General features: G+C 62.5%; 1 protein-coding gene across 3 annotated transcripts; it reads right to left on the bottom strand.

Annotated features, from left to right (window-relative positions):
* Positions 1 to 510: 510 nt before the first annotated feature.
* Positions 511 to 21,031, bottom strand: LAMC3 (laminin subunit gamma 3). Of its 3 annotated transcripts, none has more exons than XM_050908037.1 (28): positions 20,599 to 21,031; positions 16,356 to 16,660; positions 16,034 to 16,164; positions 15,002 to 15,168; positions 14,395 to 14,583; positions 14,103 to 14,220; positions 13,924 to 14,022; positions 13,434 to 13,570; positions 11,784 to 11,900; positions 11,280 to 11,478; positions 10,938 to 11,050; positions 10,466 to 10,684; positions 8,337 to 8,525; positions 8,008 to 8,253; positions 7,509 to 7,662; positions 7,250 to 7,392; positions 6,990 to 7,168; positions 6,760 to 6,898; positions 6,140 to 6,345; positions 5,765 to 5,841; positions 5,497 to 5,631; positions 5,053 to 5,197; positions 4,757 to 4,918; positions 4,314 to 4,416; positions 4,002 to 4,201; positions 3,589 to 3,735; positions 3,286 to 3,385; positions 511 to 2,618 (listed from the first exon to the last, which is right to left on the bottom strand). In XM_050908037.1, exons 1-28 carry the CDS (start codon positions 21,014 to 21,016, stop codon positions 2,368 to 2,370), a joined length of 4,788 nt encoding a protein of 1,595 aa, XP_050763994.1. In that variant the 5' UTR covers positions 21,017 to 21,031; the 3' UTR covers positions 511 to 2,367. The 3 variants fall into 3 exon arrangements, with proteins under 3 accessions (XP_050763994.1, XP_050763993.1, XP_050763995.1); XM_050908036.1 differs by having other exon boundaries at positions 4,757 to 4,915; positions 20,599 to 20,708; XM_050908038.1 differs by lacking the exon at positions 11,784 to 11,900 and having other exon boundaries at positions 20,599 to 20,708.
* Positions 21,032 to 21,504: the final 473 nt, after the last annotated feature.

The following is a 21,504-nucleotide window of genomic DNA, read 5'->3' as shown; positions in this document are numbered from 1 at the left end:
GCCCCCGCGGCACCCCTGGGATCCGCTCCGGAGCCACCCCGGGGCAGGTGCACCCCCCTCCCCTCCCCTGCACCGCCGCTTCGGGACTCCCCACTCGGGTACCGGTAGCAGCTTTGCAAGGTGTTGTTTGGGAGCAACTCCGTGGTGTGATAAAGCACAACCGCTTGCAAGTCGGTGCTGGATAAGCCCTGGAGCACGAACAGCAGGAAAAGGCGTCTACCGCAGGACAGACACGACCAAGCTGATGCGTGTCCTGGCCGGGATCTTGGGTGGGCGGTTGCGCTCAGTCCCCTCACTCCCCCTGAAAGGTCAGCTAGACACCTTTTTTTAAAGATCTGTACTAAAGTGGTTTTTAGTAAGAATTGTCAGACCGTTGCCCCACACCACCCCAGAGGCAGCCGCATTTCAACCCTGGGCGCAGCTACCCCTGCTCTTCAAGAAAGCAACAAGCGCAGGTACAGCATGTGCCCCTCCTGCTGCCATGCGCTCAGGTGGATGGGCAGCTATGTCTTATATTAAGAATTTTTAATGGATACAGCTCTAGGCAGGTGTCACCAGCTAAAAAAAGAGTTCCAGGGAGAGCAGGAGGGAGGATGAACCACATCTTCAGCAGCAGGCACAAGGCAGAGGCTTGACATTTCTGTAACAGCAGCAAATTTGTGTGTTGATTGGAGACGTGTAATTGTCTTCCCAGGGAGACAGTAAGTGGCTGTGGCTCCCTGCCTCTTGGCCAAGCCGAATCACGCTGTGCTCTCACTGCTGCATGGTTTTGCTTTTGCAGAGCTGTCCTTGGGCACCGAGAGGGGAGCCCCTGCCATTACACTTCTGCAGCGCCGCAGCTCTGGCACCCCACTCCATGGGCAGCTTTTGTGCAGAATTAGGAGGGAGAGGGGTTTGTTCATGGTAGGAAAATCCTGTGTCTCTTCCAGACCGCTGGACCCACCCCGGGCAGCGCTGGGGGGATCCCATGTCTATGGTAGCAGTTTTACATACAGCGTTACAAAAGACTTTAGCAAACCTGATTTCCAGCACTGTGAGCAGAAGAACACAGATAAAACAGGTTAAAAAGTGAAGTAGGCTCCAGCCTGGGGACTCCTTTCTTATGGGCCTTATGGGAGTGACTTCAGCTGCTACCTGGAGTCACGGCACAGCCAGTGCAGAGCGGGCTGAACAAGGACCTGGCTCTGCTGCCTGCGTGGCCCCACAGACCAGCCCGCATGGGAGCGCGGGGTGAATGCACATGCCTTTCCTTTAAAGGCGATACAGCCGCCGACCTCTGCCACCAAGTGGGACTGACAGTGGCAGGAGCTGGCCGTGTCCAGCTGCTCCCTGTCCAGCCCACGCTGGCTGCGCAGTCTGGTGTCACCAGCCAGCTTCTCTCCAGTGGGGAGGGTGTGCGGGTGCTGATGTGGGGCTGTAGGTGATGCAGCTGCAGGTGTCAGCTCTCCCACCTCCCCGCCCGGTGCATTGCTATGCCACCCAGCCCCTGGGACAGCCGGCAATTGGGCTGGTTTATAGCCAGACTTGGTGACATCCAGTGAGCCAAGAGGAGCTGGGACAGGACCCAAAGACCAGAGCTGTGGGCAGCGGCAACCTTGCGCTACCTTGGAGCAAAGGAACAGCAAGAGCAGAGCTGTGCTTACCCTGCAGCAGGCAGAGGATGCCCCACCTGCCTGCCAGGAGCTGCTTAAGGGTCCAGCTTTGCTTCTCCTTGGCCCCAATTTAGCCCTCCCTGCTAGAACTCCCTTCCCCTGGGAAGCAAGCAAGCTGCATGCCCTCCGGTGAGCAGCTCTCTGCCTGGCTTCACCGGGATTCATCTCTGCACCTCTGTGACCACAGCACATGAGCATCGCACTGCAAGGTGCTGTGCAGCAGGTCCAGCTTCCAGCATGCATGCAACAGCCTCTCTCATCTCCTCCTGGGGCAGGAGGGACTGTGAGGTGTTACAGCTTTGGTACGCTACATACTTGATAAGCTGTCCCTCCCCGGTGCGCTGTGCTGCAGTGGGGAAGGAGGGATGGAGGGATGTGTCTAGCATGGAGGAGATCTGTGACGGTTCTTCGTTCACTCCGTGGTGAGAGACCAACCCTGTGATAGCTCCATATCCGGCACAAAAAGGTCGGTGGTCCCTGGTAGCTGGTTGTCCCCCTGCCCCGAGGACAGAGCTGGTGGCTGAAGTCATGCCGTAGTGCGCTTGGGACGCTGAGCCTGAACCGGTGTGGATAAGGACCTGGGGTGTGATATTGTATGGTGGGCAGTGTGAAGGGCAGTGGGAGGGATCGATGCTGGTGAACGCAGGGTGTCCTTCGCTCTGCCATTCCCTGTGCAGGAGGGCACGGAGATGATGGGGCAGCGGCCAGGGACCTGTCACTGCCACTTCGAGCAGCCCTCGGGGAGGCTCCGCAAAATGTCCTCCAGGTTCTGCTTGTCGGCCCGGATCTCAGCCAAGTCGCTCTCGAACGCCTGGATCTTCTCCCACTGCCGCGCCGCCTCCCGCTGCAGCAGGCTGAGCTGGCCGGCCAGGGCGCCCGGCGCGGCCAGGCGCAGCCACAGCCGCTCCAGCTCCCGCCGCCCGGCGCTCAGCACCGCCTCCGCCTGCACGGCCTGCTCCAGGTTGCCTGGGCAAGGGGAAAGGACATGGATGAGAGACAGAGAGCCGGGCAGGAGAGGTTCTGGATGTGCTCCAGGGGCTCAGACCCTCGGCACCAAGCAAACTGTAGGGAGTGGCTGCAGCGGGGCATGGAGGCACTGCAGCTTCCCAGCGATCACAGAGAAGTAAATAGGACTGTGGCTCCAGGCAGGGCCTGGGCACATCTCTCTCTTACAGATGGGTGATGATTTCCACCCCTTTGCAAAACTTCTTGGATGCAAGAGTCCTGGAGCGCTCAGAAATGTATCCAGATGATCAAAGCAGGAGGAGCTGGAGCAAAACCAACCAGCAACAAGGAGCAAACCCAGCCCAGCACAGCCCTCGGCTCCAAAGGGACTGAGCCCTTGACCCAACCGTGCTCCTCCTGGAGATGCCAAGGGAGATCAGTGTCCCCACACCAGGCATGAACACACACATTCAGCAATCCCCAGTTCATTCTGCACCAGGGCTTTTCTCGAGACATGAGCCCTCAAGAAGCTTTGCTAAGACCCTGAGCGATCTCAGCCGAAGGGCACCCAGCTCAGCCCGGGTGGCCAGCGAGCAGGAGACCCAGCACCAGCGAGCAGGAGAGCCCTGGGCCCCAACAGCCTGGCCCTTCCCCGGGAGCCTGCACCCCACTCCCACCCGGGTCTCACCTAGGCTGCTCAGCAGGTCGTTCAGGGTCTCGATGTCCGAGATGAGCGAGCCCCGGGCTTCCTGGAGACTTTTTGCCATCTCACTCACCTGTGTCCCCACCTTCCAACACAAACAGACACCCAGATCAGGGACACCGTTGACCCTTGGCTGGACAGGAGAGGGGAGGGAATCCCAGGAACGTCCTCAAGGCATTCCTCATACCATGGAGCCCAGAAGCTGGCTTGCACCCTATGCTTTGGGCTGTGGGCAAAGCCCCTTCCAGGCTCTGGAGGACATAACCTGCCCAAGGGGATCTGACTCACCTGGTGTGCTTCCTCCAGGTCCCCCCTGAGCTTCTCAGCCACATGCTTCTGCCGGGAGAGCTCCTGCTGGGTCTCATTGGCACGTGTGGCGAGCTGGCTGGCGTGCTTGCGGGCCTGCTTGCTCTCCTGCAGCACAGCCTGTGCCCTCTGCAAAGGGATGGAGATGGGGACGGTCACCTGGGGACATGCCGGGGGACTGCAGCTGGCTCCTAGGCTGGAGCCCTGGTTGGGTGCATCCCCCTGGTCTGCACGCAGACAAGGGTGGGCTGTGCTGGATGGGCAGCAGAAGCTGTATTTAGGAGCTCTGCAGCCCTGCCTGCAACAGGCTGGGCTCTGCCTGTGATGGCTGCCAGCCAGGCCATGCCCTGCAGCCTGGCACGGGCTCCCCGCACCTCACATCCCTCCGTTCAGACCTTGGCGCTCTCCCCAGAGACTTGCTCAGCCTCCCTGGCTGTCTTCTGGGCTGTGGTGGAGACGGACAAGGAGTTTCCCAGTGTCTTCTCTGCCTGTTTAATCTTCCGCTGGGCCTCCACCATTGCCCTGTCCCGCACAAGTGCCATCCTCCTGCTCAGGGCAGCCTGGCCCTTCCGATGGCTCAGCACCTTCCTCATGCCTGCGGGGATAATCTGGCCATCACCGAACTGTCCCTTTCTCCCCTTGGCACCCAGAGGCAGCGTGGCGAGAGCGGAGCTGTCGCCAGAGATGCTCTAGCTGGTGCCTTTTACCTTCCAAGCTGGCCAGGAGGGACTCCCCATTGGAAAGTACAGCTTTTCCATGCGAGATGGCCGAGGTGGCCGTGCTGTGGGCAGAGCCAGCCTGGTCCCGTAGCTGGGGAGAGGAGAGAAGGAGTGAAGCCAGAGAGGGGGCGAAGAGCTGCACCCAGCTGGGAAGTGTGGGTCCCAGCCCACTCCTGCTTGGCAGGCGAGCTCCTTGAGAGATCCGGGAGCCCCAGGGGAGATGTCTCCCAAAACATCGGCTTCCGACCCCTTGGGTGCAGGCATGGTCCCTCTGGTCACTGGAGCAGCGGGGATGGGGCTCACCCACCCCCCTGTACCCCAGGTGGGAGGCAGGAAAGGGATGCATCCAGCATGCTCACAGCTCCAGCTGGAACAGTAGGTCCCCATCACTTGTTTTGCCGGGACACCCCATGCAAGTGAGCAGCAATTACCTGCTCGAAGCCACGAGTCCTCTGCAGCTCCCGGCGCAATCTGGCTGCCAGAGCATGGGACGCCTCAACAGCCTGCTGAGCCAACGGCTCCTGTGCCTCCGCTGCCTGCTCCAGCGCTGCCAGGTCCTGTGCCAGGGCTCCAGCCTGCGCCGGCAGTGCCTGCTGCGGGGTCAGGGATGCCAAAGGCTCCACGAGAGCATCTCCCAGCCCGGAAGGCAGCGTTGCCCAACAGGTAAAGCTAGGGGTAGGGATGCAAGCAGGAGCCTTAGCTTGGACGCTGCTTGGACACTGCTCACCTGCCCCAGTGCAGCCACCTGCAGAAGTTTCTCGGCCATGTCTGCGTTTGCCTGCTGCACGGCTGTGAAAGCTCTCCTGGCCTCCACTGCAACCTCCGCCACGCCAGCGCCCAGCTCCTCCTGTGCCCGCTGGATTTCCTCGTACCTGTGTGGGCAGGACACTGCTGTCACCCTGGTCCCTTGAAGGATGGAGATGACAGCTTGAGACCTGGCCCCGGACACGGGTGTAGGCGGAAACGCTGGGGGCTTTCCCTGAAACACCCCCAGCACGGAGCGCCCTGACTCTCCGCTTTCCAACACTGTGGTGCAATGAGTTTGATGGGACTCAGCACGTCCCTGTTGGGCAGATGCCAAATCACTGTGACCAAGTCCTGTAACAGGGACCTGGCCAGAGGCAAGGGGCTGTGGTGCCCTGCCAGCCCCCCCTTGCTGCCAGCCCCTCACCCGGCCTCCAGCTCACGCTGCACATCCCACGTCGCATTCCCCTCCAGCAGGCTCCGCAGGAGCTCAGAGCTGGCGTTGGAGGCACGCAGCGCTCTCCTGACCACCGCCTCCACCTGCGTCACGGCATCCTCGTGGCTGTAGGGACAAGGACACCCAGAGAGATGATACTAGGATTGGCCTCCTGGGAAAGGAGCAGCCATCCTGCATCCCTAGCTGGGCAGGCAGCCTCCTCTGCCTGTGCACGCTGGGATCAGACTTGGAAGCGTACCTCTCAGCCAGTGCCCGTGCCTCCAGCGCCCGGCGGCTCCAGTTCGTGGGCTGCTGAGGGATTTCCTGGGGAATCTCCTTGAAACGCAAACAGCAGCAGTGAGAGCGCGGTGAGGAGCAGGGACCTCCAGACCACACCAGCCCAGCACCAACGAGAACCTCCCAAAGGGCTGGAGGAGGTTTGCGAACAGGAGCGAGCAAGGGAAATAGCTCCTCTTGGCTCAGCTGCAAAGAGCGCTATACCCACACGGATCCCAGGCTTTCCCACTCACCTGCTGTGCTGGTCACATCCCACCCCACCAGTCCTGCACATCCCACTGCCCCCCAGGATGGCCACCAGCCCCCCTGGGAGCCTGCGGCTGGCAGGAGCCCGCACCATGGTAGCCAGGGTGTCCGCAGCGTGCAGGATCTCCCGCTGTGCCGACTGCAGCGTGGCCCCAATCTCCGACAGCAGGATGCAGGTCTTGGGGGGTCCGTGGCCGGAGCAGCCGGTGGCCTGGCTGGCATTGCTGAGACGGCCCTGTGCGGTGCCCAGTGCCCCTGCCAGCCGCCCCACCTGCGTCGAGAGGGCAGCCCGGGCACCTGCGGGCAGCACAAGCAGCTGCTTGTTGCCCACAGAGATGCTTGGGGCTCCCCACTTGCTGTGGGGCTGCCCCATGCCCGAGCAACCCCCCTTCTGCCAGCTAATGAAAGGGATGCAGCACCCAAAGGGCACTCCATGTGCCGATTCTCAGTCCCCGGTAATGCCTATCACCAGCTACTCCAAAACCTCAGGGGTGCAAGGATCCCTGCAGCGCTCTGTCCTACACAAAAAGGCATGGCCCCCCCAGCTGTCCTCCCCCTCTCAGTCACCCCGTCTCCCGTGCTGAACCCAGCGCTGACCTGAGACCTCCTTGCACCCACCCAGCATCTCACAGCACCCTGCGGGAGCAGGGTGTCCCTGGAAGGGTGATGTGGGGCTTCCCCCGTGACTTTGGGAAGGGGTGTCCCCTGCACCTTGCAGGAGGTGAGGGCTGGGCAGCCCATCTCCCCGGGGTGCATCTCCCAGCATGAGGGACTGGCCTGGGCGGCCGTCGCAGCCTGGTTTTTGCAGCCATTCCTCCATCTCCTGCAGCCTGGCCTTCAGCCGGTCAGCCTGCGGGCGAGATGCAGGGGGATGTGGGGGGACAGTGAGGCAGTGTGGGGGCTGGGGTGCTGCGCCCACCTCAGCAGGGCACAGGCTATACCTCATCCTTCACCAGCCCATAGCAGGCAGGACACTGCTGGCAGCGGGAGCTCGGCGGGTCGAGGAAGAAGTTGGCCTGGCACTGGTCGCACTTGTAGCCCACAAAGCCAGGGTGGCAGAGGCAGGTGCTGTTCTCGTGGCACTGCGGGGTGACGGAGCCCAGTGGGGAGCAGTTGCAGGCTGCAACGGTGGCAGAAAGGCGTCACGCTGTGGCTGCCAGCCCCAGTTTTGGGTCTGAGGTGCGGTCCCCGTCCCCGTTACCTCGGCAGCCCCTGGCAGAGAAGCCGAAGAAACCGTGTTGGCATCGGTCGCATTGCTTCCCTGTGACGCCTGGCTGGCAGGAGCACTGCCCTGTCAGCGCGTGGCACCCGCTCTTCCGTGACCCCGTCGGGTGGCACTCGCAGCTGGCACCGAGAGGTGGAGGGTGATGAGCGAGCAATGGATGCAAAGAGCAGAGACCACAGCCAGGGATGCAGAGCCACGGCTGTCCCCTCGCAGCCCCATGCCGTGCCCTACATACCTCTTGCACCCCACGGCAGGCTGCAGGCTGTAGTAGCCAGGCTGGCAGAGCCCACAGGCTCTGCCCGTCACGTGCGGGAGGCAGCGGCACTGGCCTGTGCCGGGATCGCAGTCCTCCAGCCCCGGGGCTGAGCCGTTGGGGTTGCAATCACAAGCTACGGGAGACAAAATACCGCTTACATCCCGGCATGCGGCTGGCAGATGGGACTGTGGGAATGGGGCGCCAGGGCTGAGCCCCCCACAACGTGGAGGGCTGTCCCCCCACATCAAACAAGGGCTCCAAGAGGCTGAGCTCCTGCAGACCAGGGTGTCTCCAGGGAAGGACAGCAGCAGAGAGAGGGGGCAAAGGCCATTCCTGAGCATTTGGGGCCAACCTGGACCATCAATCAGCCCCTAAACCTGCTGGGCATCCCCTTTCCACCCTCTGCCTCCACTGCTGGGAGGATTTTGGCTGCAGTGGGACCCAGGGGAGCAGGGCCAGCCCCCAGGGCCATACATACGTGCACACTTCCCTGCAGGGTCGGGAGCCAGCGCGTTCCCGTAGAAGCCCGGCTGACACCTCTCACAGTGCTCGCCCGTCGTGTTGTACAGGCAGCGCAGGCACCGGCCGGACACGGGGTCGCAGTTCCCCACGGCGTTGAGATCCACGTTCCTGTGACACTGGCAGGGGACGCAGGGATGCACGGGACCCCTCTGCCCCAGAGGGTCCCCGAAAAACCCATCGTCGCAGAGCTCGCAGCGTTTTCCTGGGGAAGGAGAAAAGGTGGGAAGGGTCCGGCTGTGTCAGTGCTGCCCATGGCCCCCCTTGCCCACCCACCCCCAGCCTCACCTCTCTGCCCCGGGGGGCAGTGGGTGCAGACCACCTCCCCGCTGCCAGGCACCTCGGTGCAGGGCGAGCGGCCGGGGCAGGGGCACGGCTTGCAGTCATCGAAGTGCCCTACGAAGGGGTTGCCATAAAACCCGGGGCTGCAGCGCTCGCAGGAGGGACCTTCTGTATTGTGCAAGCACTGGCAGTGCCCTGCGAGGAGGAAAACAGAGCTAAGGGTCTGCAAAAACCCAGCCCCGAATAACAGCGGGGACTGCGGGAGGGTTGTGCTGATCGTGGTACACTGTGGGTGCCGAGAGGGATGCGCAGCTCCAGCCAAAGGATCACGCTGGAATTGCACGTCCTCAACCAGGACTCAGAACATTTTCCCTCCCTGCCCCGTCCTTGCTCAAGAGAGAAGGTTTTGGAGAGGACGCTGGGGCCCCAGCGCCAGCCCCGTGCTCCCCCGTGGCGTGGGGACGAGGCGGCGCTGGCGCACGCAGGCAGCACCATCAACGTGCACAGAGGCTGTCGGCGCCTGTGATAATCGACAACACATTTCTCAGCAACGAGGCACGTCGTTTCCAGCCTGTCATGGAAAACACAAGCAGCCGGCCAGCACCCAGTGGGGAGCCAGCGTCTCCTCGCGAGCCGAGCCGGTGAGTCACGGCCTTCCGAAATCAGCTGGGAGGAGGAGGAGGAGGAGGAGGAAGAGGAGGAAGGATGCTCAAGGAACCCCCCACCTCCAGGCGGATGCTCTGCTTGACTGGAGAGAGAGAAGGACCCAGGGGGAGCATTTTTCCTCATGATTTGTGGGGTCGGGTCATACCAGGCGGGTTGCACAGGAGGGAATGGACATTTCTCCATTTTCCCCACATCCAGGCAGAGCTGGACGATGGAAGAGAAAGGAAAAGTGGGTGGCAGGAAGGAGTGGAACAATAAACAAAAGGAAGCGTGTGGGCTGGCTCGGGCTGGCAGTGCCCGGGCCGGGACATCAAAAACCTGGCCCCGTCCCTGGGGATTGTGCAGTCGGCGGCGCCAGCCCCGGCTCTGCGAGACGAGGGGCGAGTTTGCAGAGCTGCTGCAGCGTTTCCGCTGGCAGGGCAGGGGCACTTGCTGAGCCCAACGCCTCTTCCAGCCCTTTCCATCCCGGCCATACACTACTGTCGCTCCTCAGCGAGGGGAGCCAGCCAGCGAGGAGCCCCAGGGGCTCCGTCTGGGTACCAAATGCATCATCTTGTTTCCAAGCTCTTTGCAGCACCGATCTGAGCTGCTGCTTTCTGCAGGGGTGGACGGGGAGCGAAGCAGCATCTCACGAGCCTCTCATGGCTCTGATCTGCCTCTCCTCGGGGCTGACAGCAGCGAGGCTGGTGCTGGATTCACGCAGCCACCTCAAGCTCCAGGGCAGCGGTTTGCAATCCTGCCCCCCTTCCCCAACCAAAGCCATCCAGACACTTTGCCTGGCAGGAGAGGGGAGAGCCAACACCCCGCAAACCACTCCAGACACAGCCACGCTGCCCTAAAGACTTTGCTTTTGCTTTTTCCTCCCTTCAAGCCACAGTCCCTACTGCAGTCACGCACCTCTGAGCTGGGTGTGGAGGCAGAGCAGGGCTTGGGCTGGCAGCACGAGAGCGGGCTCCTCTGGTGCCTTCCCGCAAGCCTGGCACCGCTGTATTTTCCTGCTTTTTTACTTGTTTCTCTGCTCAGGTTCACCCCCAGTTTGCAGGCACCCAGGCTGTGCCCAGTCCTGCTCTGCTCCTTGGGCAGCGATGCTGCCTGTGAGACCCGTTCTGGCAAAACCTTCTGCCTCTCTGCTGCCCTGACCCCTGCCTCCCCACTCCTCTGAGGACCAGCACCCTTCCTTTCTCCTTCTTTAAGGTCATAAAGTACCATGAAATATGCCCCTCATTATAAATCACCACCGTTATTGCGCTTCATTAATTATCTCTGCCTTTGCCGTTATGAACCCAGTCCCTACAACCAGCCAAGCAATTAAACTTGCAAGTTTTGGGTACCGCAACCTCACAGATGGTTTCCGGCATCCCTCAGAATGCTGAATCTCCCTCAGAAATCCCTCAGAAACAAGCAAAGACATAGATTTGCCACCCCTGCACGTAGCAATGGGGCGAGTGGAGGGGCCAGGGGATGCGCACCTGTGAGGGGGTGACAGTCCCCGTGCTGGTTGCAGGCGCAGGGCACGCAGCTGACGAGGGGGCCACCGAAGGAGATCTCCCGCTTGAAGCCGGGCGCGCAGGACTGGCAGAACTGCCCGGCGTAGCCCAGAGGACACATGCACTCCTCTACCCAGCCCGCCCGCACCCCTGGCCCAGGGCGAGCAGACGTGAGCTGGACCTTGCTCAGGGACAGCCTGCCTGTGAGAGGGGAGAGCAGCGTGAGAATGGGATGGCCCGTCCCCCGACCCTGCTCTCTCCATCCTGCCTGGGAATGCTCCAGACAGGCGTAGGAGATCCCAAAATACCTCCTGGAGAGCCCAGGGGTGTTCACAGAGAGGAGCCAGCCCCTGCCCCAACACACCCCCTGCAATGCCTCTCATCTCTGAGAGCCTAATGCTGCTTTGATGTCCCCAGCTTGGTCCCCATGGGGACGTTGCGTGGAGCCACCCACCTTGCATGGGGCCGCGGCTGACGCGGAGGCGGAGGGCGGTCAGGTTGGAGAGCAGGCGCTGGAAGCTGAAGGCCGACAGCGAAGGCTCCGCACCCTCCTCTGCCTCGTGCAGCCTGTTGGAGAGGGAGCGTGGGAGGAAGGACAGGGCCATCCTGACAGCCACATGCCGCAGGACAGCTCAGCTCCCCAACCGGGACCCAGGCGCAGCAATGGGGGCACAGTTAAGTCCCGGAGGGAGGCAGGGAGCAGGGCTGAACCCCAGAGCACAGGGCAGCCCAGGCAAGGTCAGACACACTGTGTCCCAAACCCAGCCGAGGCTCCCCAAAGTGCCATGACGGGTACCTGAAGGTGACAGCCTGCTTTCCGCGCTGGGGCTGGCTCTCGCTGCTGGACATGGTGATCTCCATCCCCTCACCCTCCAGCACCAGCTGGACCGGGAGCAGGGGCACCCCGCTCTCTGTCCCTGTCCCGTTCCCCTCCACCTCTAGCAGTAGGGACAGGAGCTGCCCGTAACTGAGACGCTGGTTATGCAGAAACTTCTCTGCGAGGGGAGAGAGGAGCAAAGTCTGTAGGACACGGAGGTACCAGCTCTGCTGGGGCTGCCGGTGCAGTCCTGTTCCCACCAGCATCACCAGGAGGTCACCCTCCTAGAGCAGGGCCAGCTCCAACCTGCCCTCCCAGGGTCCCAGTCCACCGCTCCAATCCCCACCACCACCTTGTGTTATTGAAACATGCTCAGCTCTGGGATGGAACCCAGTGCCTCACACACTGGCGTAGCAGTGTGATGTCCCACGAGGGCTTTCCCCATGGCAGAGCAGGACCCCAGGGACCCAGCACACATGATACCTGGTGCAAGAAAATCCACCGGCTCCTCTCCATCCCACTCGGTGACGATCTCCCCATCAGCCCAGCGCAGAGGCAGGTCTGCAGTGCCCGGAGCTGCAGCAGCCCAGCCCTCCAGCCCTGCATGATGGCACACAGCGGCGGTGCACGGGTGAAGGGAGCAGCGAGTCCCCGCCAGCCCAGCACCAGCGGGGTGCTGCTTTCGGGGGCTCTGTCCCTCCTCCTGAGATGCTCCAGGGTCTTGTGAGGGGCCAGCTCTTTGTAACACCATGCTCAGCTCGGGCTCTGTGCTCTCATGCGCTGGAGAGTGGCCCTAGTCATCCACCCCATCTGTTTATTTTCTTAGATTTGGAGGAAATTATTATCTTTAAACTTTTGCCCCTCTGCCTGTGCTACGGTTCCAAAGTTACTGTGGGCTGGAGAGTGCAGGAAGCCCACGGAGAGACGGGGCGTAATTGCATTAAGTTGGTTTCCTTTGGAAATCAGTTAAACTCCCCCCACCGCTCCCCAGGGTTAGTTATTTCTTCCAGCCCCAGGTGCCCGCAGGATGAACACTTGGAAATCCCTCCCCAGCTCTCGAGTGGGCTGCGCTCGATTATCAAATCATCCCGAATTTGGACCCTTTCACCCAGCACAGGAAAATTCCAGCTGATCCAGCTCAGCTGCGGATTGGGGAGCGCTTTGGGGAGCAGGGCTTTAGGAGGGTGGGTGCCTGCACCCTGCCCCTCGCTGCCCGGCCGTGCTGAGCCTCTTGCAACCCAGCCCAGGGCTCTGCCAAACCTGTCCCTAAAGGAGCAGCCCCAAACTGGCTGCATGCAGGGAGGAAAAAAGACTCGGTTTAAAGCCTGGCTCCGTTTCAAGGCCGTGGAAGACATGACAGGAGTGCAGCAATTGGCGGCATGGTTTAAAGGCAATCAGGATAAACCCGTGCCTGGCGTGTTTGCATCCATCTGCTCGCTGGTGCGCACACCCCGTCGGGGTACAGCCAAGGCAGAGAGCCAGGCTGCCCGTGATGGGTGCCTGTACGCTGCCGGGGCGCAGGCGGGGGTCCCGGTGAGCGGGGGCTGCGGTGGGAGCCGCGGCGTGCCCGCAGCCAGGGATGCACACGTCAGGCTGTGCGGCAGATGGCAGGGTTTCCCCGAACATCCCGCACACATCCAGCCCTGCCACGCACAGCCCTGGCTGCAGCTGGGCAAGAGCACCCCATCCCACTCCCCCGGCCCCCGCCTGCCCTGCCCCATCCCAGCCGAGGATGGGGAGAGGAGGGAATAAGGGGGAAAGTTCCCACCAGGCTCCATCCTTTCAGTTTTTATCTTTCTGAGCTGATTTTTAGTGCTCTTGCAGTCCCTGGTGTGGTGGGACAGCTGTGCCCAGCTCTGCAGCCCTCCCTGAGCCATGCAGAGCCCCAGGAGCAGGTTGGCATGCAGGGACGCTGTGGGGACCCAGGGAGAGCCTGTCCCCATGGAGCTGGGGGCAAAAACAGAGGTTTAACAGCAAAATAGGGGTGAGCCAGAGAAAACCCCCTCCAACCGTCACCACCAGTTCGCCCCAAAGGGGGATGCTCAGCTCCAGCCTTCCCAAACTGCTGGAGTTTTTTGGCTGGAGTTGGTGCCGCTGCGCCCTCCGTTTCGCCCGGGGCTGGGGGGTCGGTACCTTGGCTGAAGTCGGAGTGGACGTGGGTCACCTCGTAGCCATCTGCCGCCGTGCAGGCGGTGGAGTGGCCGTAGCAGAAGCAGCTGGTGCAGCCGGCGGGGTTGTGGGGCTGCAGGTTAAACCAGCCTGGCTGGCACCTGGGCACGGGGAGGAAACAGGAGCAGGTGGCACGGGACAGGCAGAGCCGCAGGGGACCACAGCAGCATCCCAGAGGGGGACACTGGTGGCAGTTCTGAGTGACCCCAGTCCCAGTGGTCTGGAGAGATGCAGCCCCACGGCCTCACCAGCCAGCCAGGGCCTCTGCAGGGAGTGACCCCGCAGGATTCCCATTGCGAAGCCCCTGCGAGGGGTCATGTGTGGGGGCTGGGGAAGCAGCAATGTCCCACGGGAGTGAAGATGCCTGCCTGGCACTGACCACCGAGCCCCGGCACAGAGCCCAGCCTGGAAAGGGGCTGTGGTCCCGTCCCTATCCCGGGGCCGTGGTGCTTACCTGTTGCACAAGTGCCCCTCCACCCTCTCCTTGCAGGTGCAGTGACCTGTGTTGGGGTCGCAGGTGCCCACGCTGCCCACTGGGTCACAGGCGCAGGGTCTGGATGGGGCGAGACGAAGACATAAGGTGAGCCCTGGTCCCTTCCCACTGCTCCTGCCCGGGGCCGGGCTTCTCCTCACCTGCAGCCGCCTTCGCTGAGGCTGTGGTAGCCGTCCTTGCAGCGCTCACACTTCCAGCCCGTCACGTTGGCTTTGCAGAGGCAGGTCCCCGAGCTGTCGCACTGGGGCTGCAGGGAGCCTGCGGGGACCCCGGCCAGCCCTGAGGCTTAACCTCAGCCGGGGGGAGACACGGGGAGGGGAGATGGGGAGACCTTGGGCAAGCGAGAACCGACGAAAACCATCCCTCCCAGCCAAGCCCCGGCTAGGGCAGGGGTTTTGCAGCTGGAGCCCGGCTCGGTGCAGCCCCACGCACCTGCGGGGTGGCAGTGGCAGGGCTGGCAGGCTGCCTGCTGCTCCCAGCGGTAGTAGTTCTGCCGGCAGCGCTCGCAGTGGGGCCCGGCCGTGTTGTCGCGGCAGTTGCGGCAGTGGCCCCCGTGCCCGCTACGCCGGTACAGCTCCCAGTCATAGAAGCACTCGTCCGAGTGGCCGCTGCAGTTGCAAGCTGGGGGGGAGGCAGGAGGGGTGGTCAGCATCTGGGGGACACGGGGCTCACCCAGGGGTTAAAGCAGCCTCCTGGGGGGGTTGGATGAGCCAGAGGGGCTTGCTTGGCTCAGCGGCGCGAGCTTTCGGCAATGCCTCTGCCATTGGGAGCAGCGGTGGATGCAGCACCATGCACGGAGCAGATGGCTGCACTCATGGGGTAAGGAAATGTTGGGGGCTCCTCAGGGTGATGCTGTGAAGGGGGGCCCTGGGGTGCAAATCCTCCCTCCCTGGCCAGAGCAGCCTTGCAAAATGGAGCAGGCGCTTTCTTCCCGCAGGAGCTGACGGACGAGCCGGTGCAGCACCAGCGCAGCCCGTCAGGGCCAGCCACACACCGTGACCACGGAGCCAGCCCTGGCGCAACCCCGGGCGATACTCACGGAGACATTCGTTGGCGGCCTCAGCGGTGCCGCGAGCCCAGGGCCGGTCCTGGTAGAAGGGCTGGCAGCGCTCGCAGTCGGTGCCGGCCGTGTTGTGCTGGCACACGCAGACCAGCTGCCCAGCCTCGTCCGGCGCACACTCACTGGCGTGACCATTGCATTTGCACCTGCAGCGAGACCCCGGCACGGGGATGAGCCGCTCTGAGCACCGCCTGGAGCGGCTGTGGGGCGAGGAATGGAGCAGAAAGCAGCTTGGGCTGTGACAGTGTCGAGGCCGCCTGCCATGTCCCCGAGGCGCTCCTGACCCGGCCAGCTGGGAGGTCGCACGCTGAGGGTGGCCCGTGCAAGATGCTCACCAACTCCAGCTGCTGGGGCCCGGCGGGGTGAGACGACAGCAACGGGGGCTGCCGGCCGGCTGGGAACAGCCCTGGCCCCGCTGCCCCAGGGGGAGGCAGCTCTCACTGGGATGGAGAGATTTCCCACTCCTCCCAGCTGGGGAAGGGCACACGCAGCACAGCCCACGGGCAGCACCGAGTGAGTGCCATCGGCATCTCTGTCCCACATCAGCTCCCCCATCCCGCCGGCGGCTGCTCTGGCTCCTTGGGCCGTGGCCGTGCTGACTCCAAGCTCCTCCACCAGCCTCCCGCAGCCTCAGGGCATCACTCTGCTGACACCCTGGAACCCCTCTTTTGCTGTGCCCAGGGACCAAGCAGGGCTACAGGAGGAGCAACATGAGCCCCAGCGTCATTAAAAGCCATGGGGCTGGGAGGAGGCAAAGCAAATACAGCTGGTGGCAAATGGAGAGGGCTTGGGGGGAAAAGACCTCCTTTCTGCATAACTGGAAGGGCTCCAGGTTTCATCACCCGTCTCTGTGCTGCCAGCCCAGTTTACACATGGAGGAAGCCACATCTGAGCGGTTTGCCCCAAAAATGCAATTCAAACAAGACTGAGGTGGGGAGCAGCTGCCCCAGCCCCACAGTCCCGGGAAGGTCCCCCCACTCCTGCCCTCACCCCGGTCTGGCTGCCCCTCACCTGCCGCCGACGGAGAAGTCGGAGATGGCATAGTAGTATGACTGCAGCACCTTGGGGTCCTTGAAGATGTCATCCCCAAATGTGTTGAGCCGGTTCAAGGAGATGAGCAGGTCGGTGACGGTCACCCACTCCTGCAGGGGACATGGGGAAGGTGCCTTGGCGAGGGGTCTGGGCCACCAGCTCCCCACGCCGACTGGGACGCATCCTGCACCTTTTCTTACAGGGATGCAGGGCATCACAGGCACTTTTACCCCGGGTGGCTGCATGAGTGCCCTCGGCCCCGGGGGACCATGCACCCCCCTCCCTCCCGCTCCGGCGGCACCTGCAGCGCGGGGCTTCCATCGAAATTGTAGGCGCTGGGCCGTCCCTCGAGGGTGGAGAAGGCCACGTTGCCCCCGCTCAGCGGGGAGATGTCGCTGAATTCGTCGGTGCAGAAAGCCACCTGCTCGTCCTCCCCCGGCCGCAGGTAGTGCCGCTGCCGCTTCCCGTAGGTCTTCTCGCAGGACGCGCTGTAGTACTGGAAGGGCACCCAGGGCCCCTCGGCGCGGCTGCGCTTGTAGATGGCGAAGCTCTCGGGGCGGCTGGTGTGAAACTTCAGCCGCACGTAGGTGATCTCATAGGCTTTGCCTGGGGACAGACCCGCCATGCCGTCACCCTCTACCAGCTGCCTGATGGGCACCACAGCCTGCGCCAGGGCTGAAATTATCCCGGTGACCCATCCTGCGCGGCTGCCGGCATCCCCCTGCTCCCATGGCGGGCAGTGTCCCCCTCTCCCCGCCACAGCTAAAAGAGGAGCAATCACCATCCAGTTGCCCTTAATCAGCTCCTCCTCGCTGCAGCCCAAACCCCGTCCAGCTCCAAATTGGCTCTCACCCCAATGCAGCCGCCCACCCATTGCGTGGATGCACCAGGCGGGTTGCATGGGCAAGGAGCTGCTGCAAAGCCAAGCGCTAACCAGCAGCCGGGGGGGAAGAGTCAGGCCCACGGCACTGAGCAGCATCCCCGGGGCAGCGGTGCCACAGGGATGGGGAGGCGGAAAGGTTCAAGGCTGGTCCCTTCCCAGGGAGCTGCTTGCTGGGACCCGGCGTCACTGCCGTCTTTGCTGGGATGAAGACAAAGAAAGGCCACCAATCCCCGAGGCAGCCGGCACAGCTCTGAAAGCACTTGAAAGAATTAGCAAAAAGGGGAAAAGAAAACACCAAAGTGAACATCAGAATCGCTTAATTGCCAGAGATGAAGGACCAGCTCAAAGACTGGATTGCTCCATAACAGCGCTGCTCCTGACAGCACAAAACAATTAGCTGCAAGGTTTTGGCTTTATTTGAAAAGATAATGAGTTGGGAATGTTAGAGGGGTTATTCCGGGACTAGGAAAACAAGCCTTTAATTGGGCCCATATGAATACTGTCGCATATGTGCTGCGACTTTGCTGCAGGGGAGCTGAGGCAGCCTGGCTACTGGTGCTGGGAAAAGCAGCTGCCTCCCATCAGGGATGCAGGGAGCACCCGGCTACGCAGCCGGGGGGGGGACAGACCCACTCACAGCCCACCCAGAGGTGACAAGGGCCAAAAAGGGGCTGCAACCAGACTGTCCTGCTGCTGCCGCACTCCTCTGTGCCTCTCCCCAAACTCACCTCCCTCCGGGACCCCTCCGGGCTGGCGACAGCAGGGGTGCCCCTGCCCTGCACCCCACGGCGGGGGGGACGCCCAGCGGGTGCCGGTTCCCAGACAGCACAGTCCCGGGGGGGATGCCTACCAAAACAGCGAGGTCAGGGCCCTCACCTCCCGGAGCAGTTTCTTCTGGGAGAGGAAGGGAGCTTGACGCTGTGTCAATAAACAGCCCTTGCCCCAAGCGGCCCCGCGCGAGGGGAGGGGGTGGCTGGCCTGGGGGAGCCCGATCTCGGTGCCTCCAGCTGGGATGGAGGAGACCCGCTGCCCTGAGGAATCATCCCGAGGGAGCGCGTGCTTTTCCCAGACATGCGTTTTAATCAGCCAAATTCTGCTTAGGAAGAAAAAATCCAGAAAATAACCCAGGCTGGTTGTCTCCCCTTTCCTGCTCGGGAAGATGTGATGTGTCCCAAAGCTGGGCGTGCTGCGGGACAGGGATGCTGGGAGGGTGTGCAGGCAGCTGAGGGTGACAGCACCGGGACCCCTGGATGCTCTCCCCGCTGTGCTGTCCTCTGAACAAAGTGTTCACCCACCTCCTGCAGAGCCTAAACTGCAGCTCGTACTGCGCTGTGGGCTCCAGGCAGAGGATTTTGGAGCAGAGAGAGGAGCGTGCGGGACAGTCATGTCACCTACGTGTCCCCAGCCACCTCTGGCCCCCCCAAACCTCAGCCCCGGGAGCCCACTGCAGGCTCACATCCCACAGGAAAATCAGAGTCAGAGGCACAGATGCAGATACCGCCTGATCTAGACACTGAAATGAGCCGTTGGCATTCAGAGAGCTACCCGAGGAGCCCCGGTGCCTCTTGCCTTTGCAAGCCCGCGGATATTTTGGGTTCCTCCCTGATGTCTGGCAGGGTAAATGCAATGGCCACGGGCGCTCAGGATTATCAATCTGCTCCGAGTCCAATGCACTGTAACAGCACGGCTGAAACCTCGCAGAGAAGAGGGATTTAAAGGAAGATAATCTAATTATCGCCAATCAACAGTATGCAGGTAAACACAAGTCTTGTCCAACTCTTTCGATATCTTACTTAATAAGCTCCCCAGGTAACCACGCTGGAAAACCTACAAGACATCTGACTCGGGACTGAGCAAGGCGAGCAGGCTGGCAGGGACACACTACGTGGGTTAAAAAACCCAATTACTCGGTGGAGCTCACGAGCGAGGACTCATCCCGGGCCACCTCCCCGGGGGCTGCAGGCGCTGGTTGGGCTTTTGCTCCATAACCCAAATAAAAGCATTAAGGTACCAATAAAAAGGGCTGCAGCTGGGACAAGAACGGGGCCCGGCAGCTATGGGAAAGGTCAGACAGCAATGTGCCGGGCACCAAAATGGCACTTTTTAGCATGGCAAGATATACGAGCCGTGCAGGAAGAAGGGTACATTTGCAGGGAGATGCTCCAGCTCAGGGAGGGACGCAGGGACCAGGGCTGAAGATGAGCTCGATGCAATGTTATGGCCTTGGATGTGTTAATGGGAGACAGACACAGCAGGGCGGTCACAGGGACTGGACAAGACTCCACTGGAAACCCGAGTGCGGGGTCCAACAGAGCCCGCAGAGAAGCCGGGGAAAAGCCAGAAGAAAGACAGAGCCTGGGAAGCAAGCTCCGAGGCTTGGGGAGCTCGGGCTGGGGCAAGGGGCTGCTGCACGCATCAGCGTGCCCGAGCCCACGCATATCTGTGTGCCGAGCTGGGACTGGTGGCTGCAAACTTGCCCGGCGGCAGCTTGCTCAGCCACGCAGGTTGCATTCGGGTTGTCTGTGCTCCAGGTCAAACACAAATGAATCTGGGGCAATCTGACAGCCTACGTTAGATAGGCAAGAGGCCGGCAGATCCCCTCCCGCGGGGCCGGCAGGAGTGGGAGCAGGGAGTGGAGATGACAGGGTCCTCCGGCATCGCTTCTCATGCCCGGCGGGGAGCCCAGCCCTGGCCCGGGGACGAGGACCAGATGTCTGCCCGCTCGCAAGGGCCTGGGAAAGCGGCGACCTCCGCCCAGCCGGGCAGCTCCCATGTCACTGCCGGGGCAGGCACAGACCCTCCACTGTCACCCCGACCCTGGCTGCCGGCTCCCACCAGCACAACTCCATGCCACACCAGTGCTCGGCTGTCCCCTTACCGGCTCTGACCGCAGCCCCTCCGCTACCCCCCTTCGGCATGCAGATGGCAGGAGACTGCAGAGAATGAAGATTTTACGGTGCTGGCCAATAGCCAGGGTAGTTTAGATGGCAGGAAAATGTTAAAAAACCTTTTTAAAATGCCAGGCATGCCCCATGGGTTTAAATACCCTCCAAGCGGGCGGCTTGCACAATATTTAAAACATAGAGGGTCAGATCCCAGCCGGGGAAACCTGCCGGGGCTGCGCGGTGTGTGCAGATCTCTGCCCCCCGAGACATACTGGGCATCCTCAGCAATGCACGGGGGCGAAACAGCATGGGCTTGGCACCCACGGCGCTCACCCCCAGCGGACAAGGCTCTCCCGGCGGGTGGCCGGGGGTAGGGACCTGCCTTCCTCCTACTCCACAAACTTGCATAATCGGTAAAAAGCAGCCTCGGGTGAACGGGAGAGCCGGCACCCCGGGCACGGCTGGCTGGGAAGCAGCACAGGCAGGCACGGTCGCTGGCATCCTCACTCCGCAAAGGACTGGGGCTCGGCTGATGGACGGGACAGACAGACCCTCCCCGGGGTCCTTTCAGTGATCTACCCGCAGCGCTTTGCAGAGGGCATCTCCCTCCTTGCACCCCCTAAAAGCCCTTGGGAGGGTCCTGTCTTTAACCCAAAACTGGCACCGAGAGCTACGGGATGCAGAGGCATCCACCCCCCGGTCTCCGCACCCAGATCTCGATGCACCCACCGCCGGTTTCCCTCGCTGGCACCGCGGGGGCTCCTGCCGGCACTTACCCAGGTGGAGGGTGATGTTGACGGAGTTGGGGTGCTGGATGCCGAAGGCCATGGACTGGCTCTGCCACCAGGTGCTCTCCTCCTGGCTGTGGAAGTCGGTGAGGAAGGAGGCGTTGTGGTGGTGCCGGGGGTCGGTGGCATCGCAGCGGTGGCACAGGGCGCTGGCATGGCGGGCGCCCATCTGCAGGCAGTAGTCCTCAGGGGGCGAACCGCACGTGTTGGTGGCCTGGGCGGCCCGGCCGAAGGCGGCGTTCTCGAAGACTGGCATGCAGCGGCGGGGCTGGCCCTGGGGGTCCTGGCAGGCGGGCGAGCCCCCCACCCCCAGCCCCAGCCCCAGCAGGGCCAGCAGGCAGAGCCCGAGAGGCCGTGCCATGCCGGGGCTCTCCTGGCCGGACTCTGAGCCTCCTCCGGATGGCATGGCGGGAGCAGGCGGGACGGGATGGGATGGAATGGGATGGGACAGGATGGGATGGGACGGGACGGGTCCCCCTGCCCGGCACCTCCTCTCGCTCCGAGGTCCATCTTGTGGAAGCTGCTGGAAACGTCGAAAGCTTCGCATGTGAGCCCGGGCTGCGGGGTTTGGGCTTCCCCCAGGGACCCTGGTCCCGAGGCCGCGGGGCCAGGCAGGATGGGACCCCTCCGGCGGGATGCACCCTGGCCCCATTGCTTCGGGGATGGGGGCGTTTGCACCTTCGGCTGCACAGATGGAGCTGAGCTCCTCCATTTCTCAGCCTCGGGGACAAGCTCGTGGTGATACATGCCCCACATGTGGGTTTTTCCTTAAATTGGGGGGGGGTCACCACTTTTCTCGCAGCCCCAAAATCACGAGGGGGTGGGGGAAAGGCTTTGGAGCAGACCCAGCACCCTCTTCTCTCACCACACTGATTTATGGGGACCCCACTGCTC

This window comes from Gymnogyps californianus, chromosome 18 (assembly GCF_018139145.2).
Source record: "Gymnogyps californianus isolate 813 chromosome 18, ASM1813914v2, whole genome shotgun sequence".
NCBI classification, from domain to species: Eukaryota; Metazoa; Chordata; class Aves; order Accipitriformes; family Cathartidae; genus Gymnogyps; species Gymnogyps californianus.
This window is presented reverse-complemented; position numbering and strand designations above follow the sequence as displayed.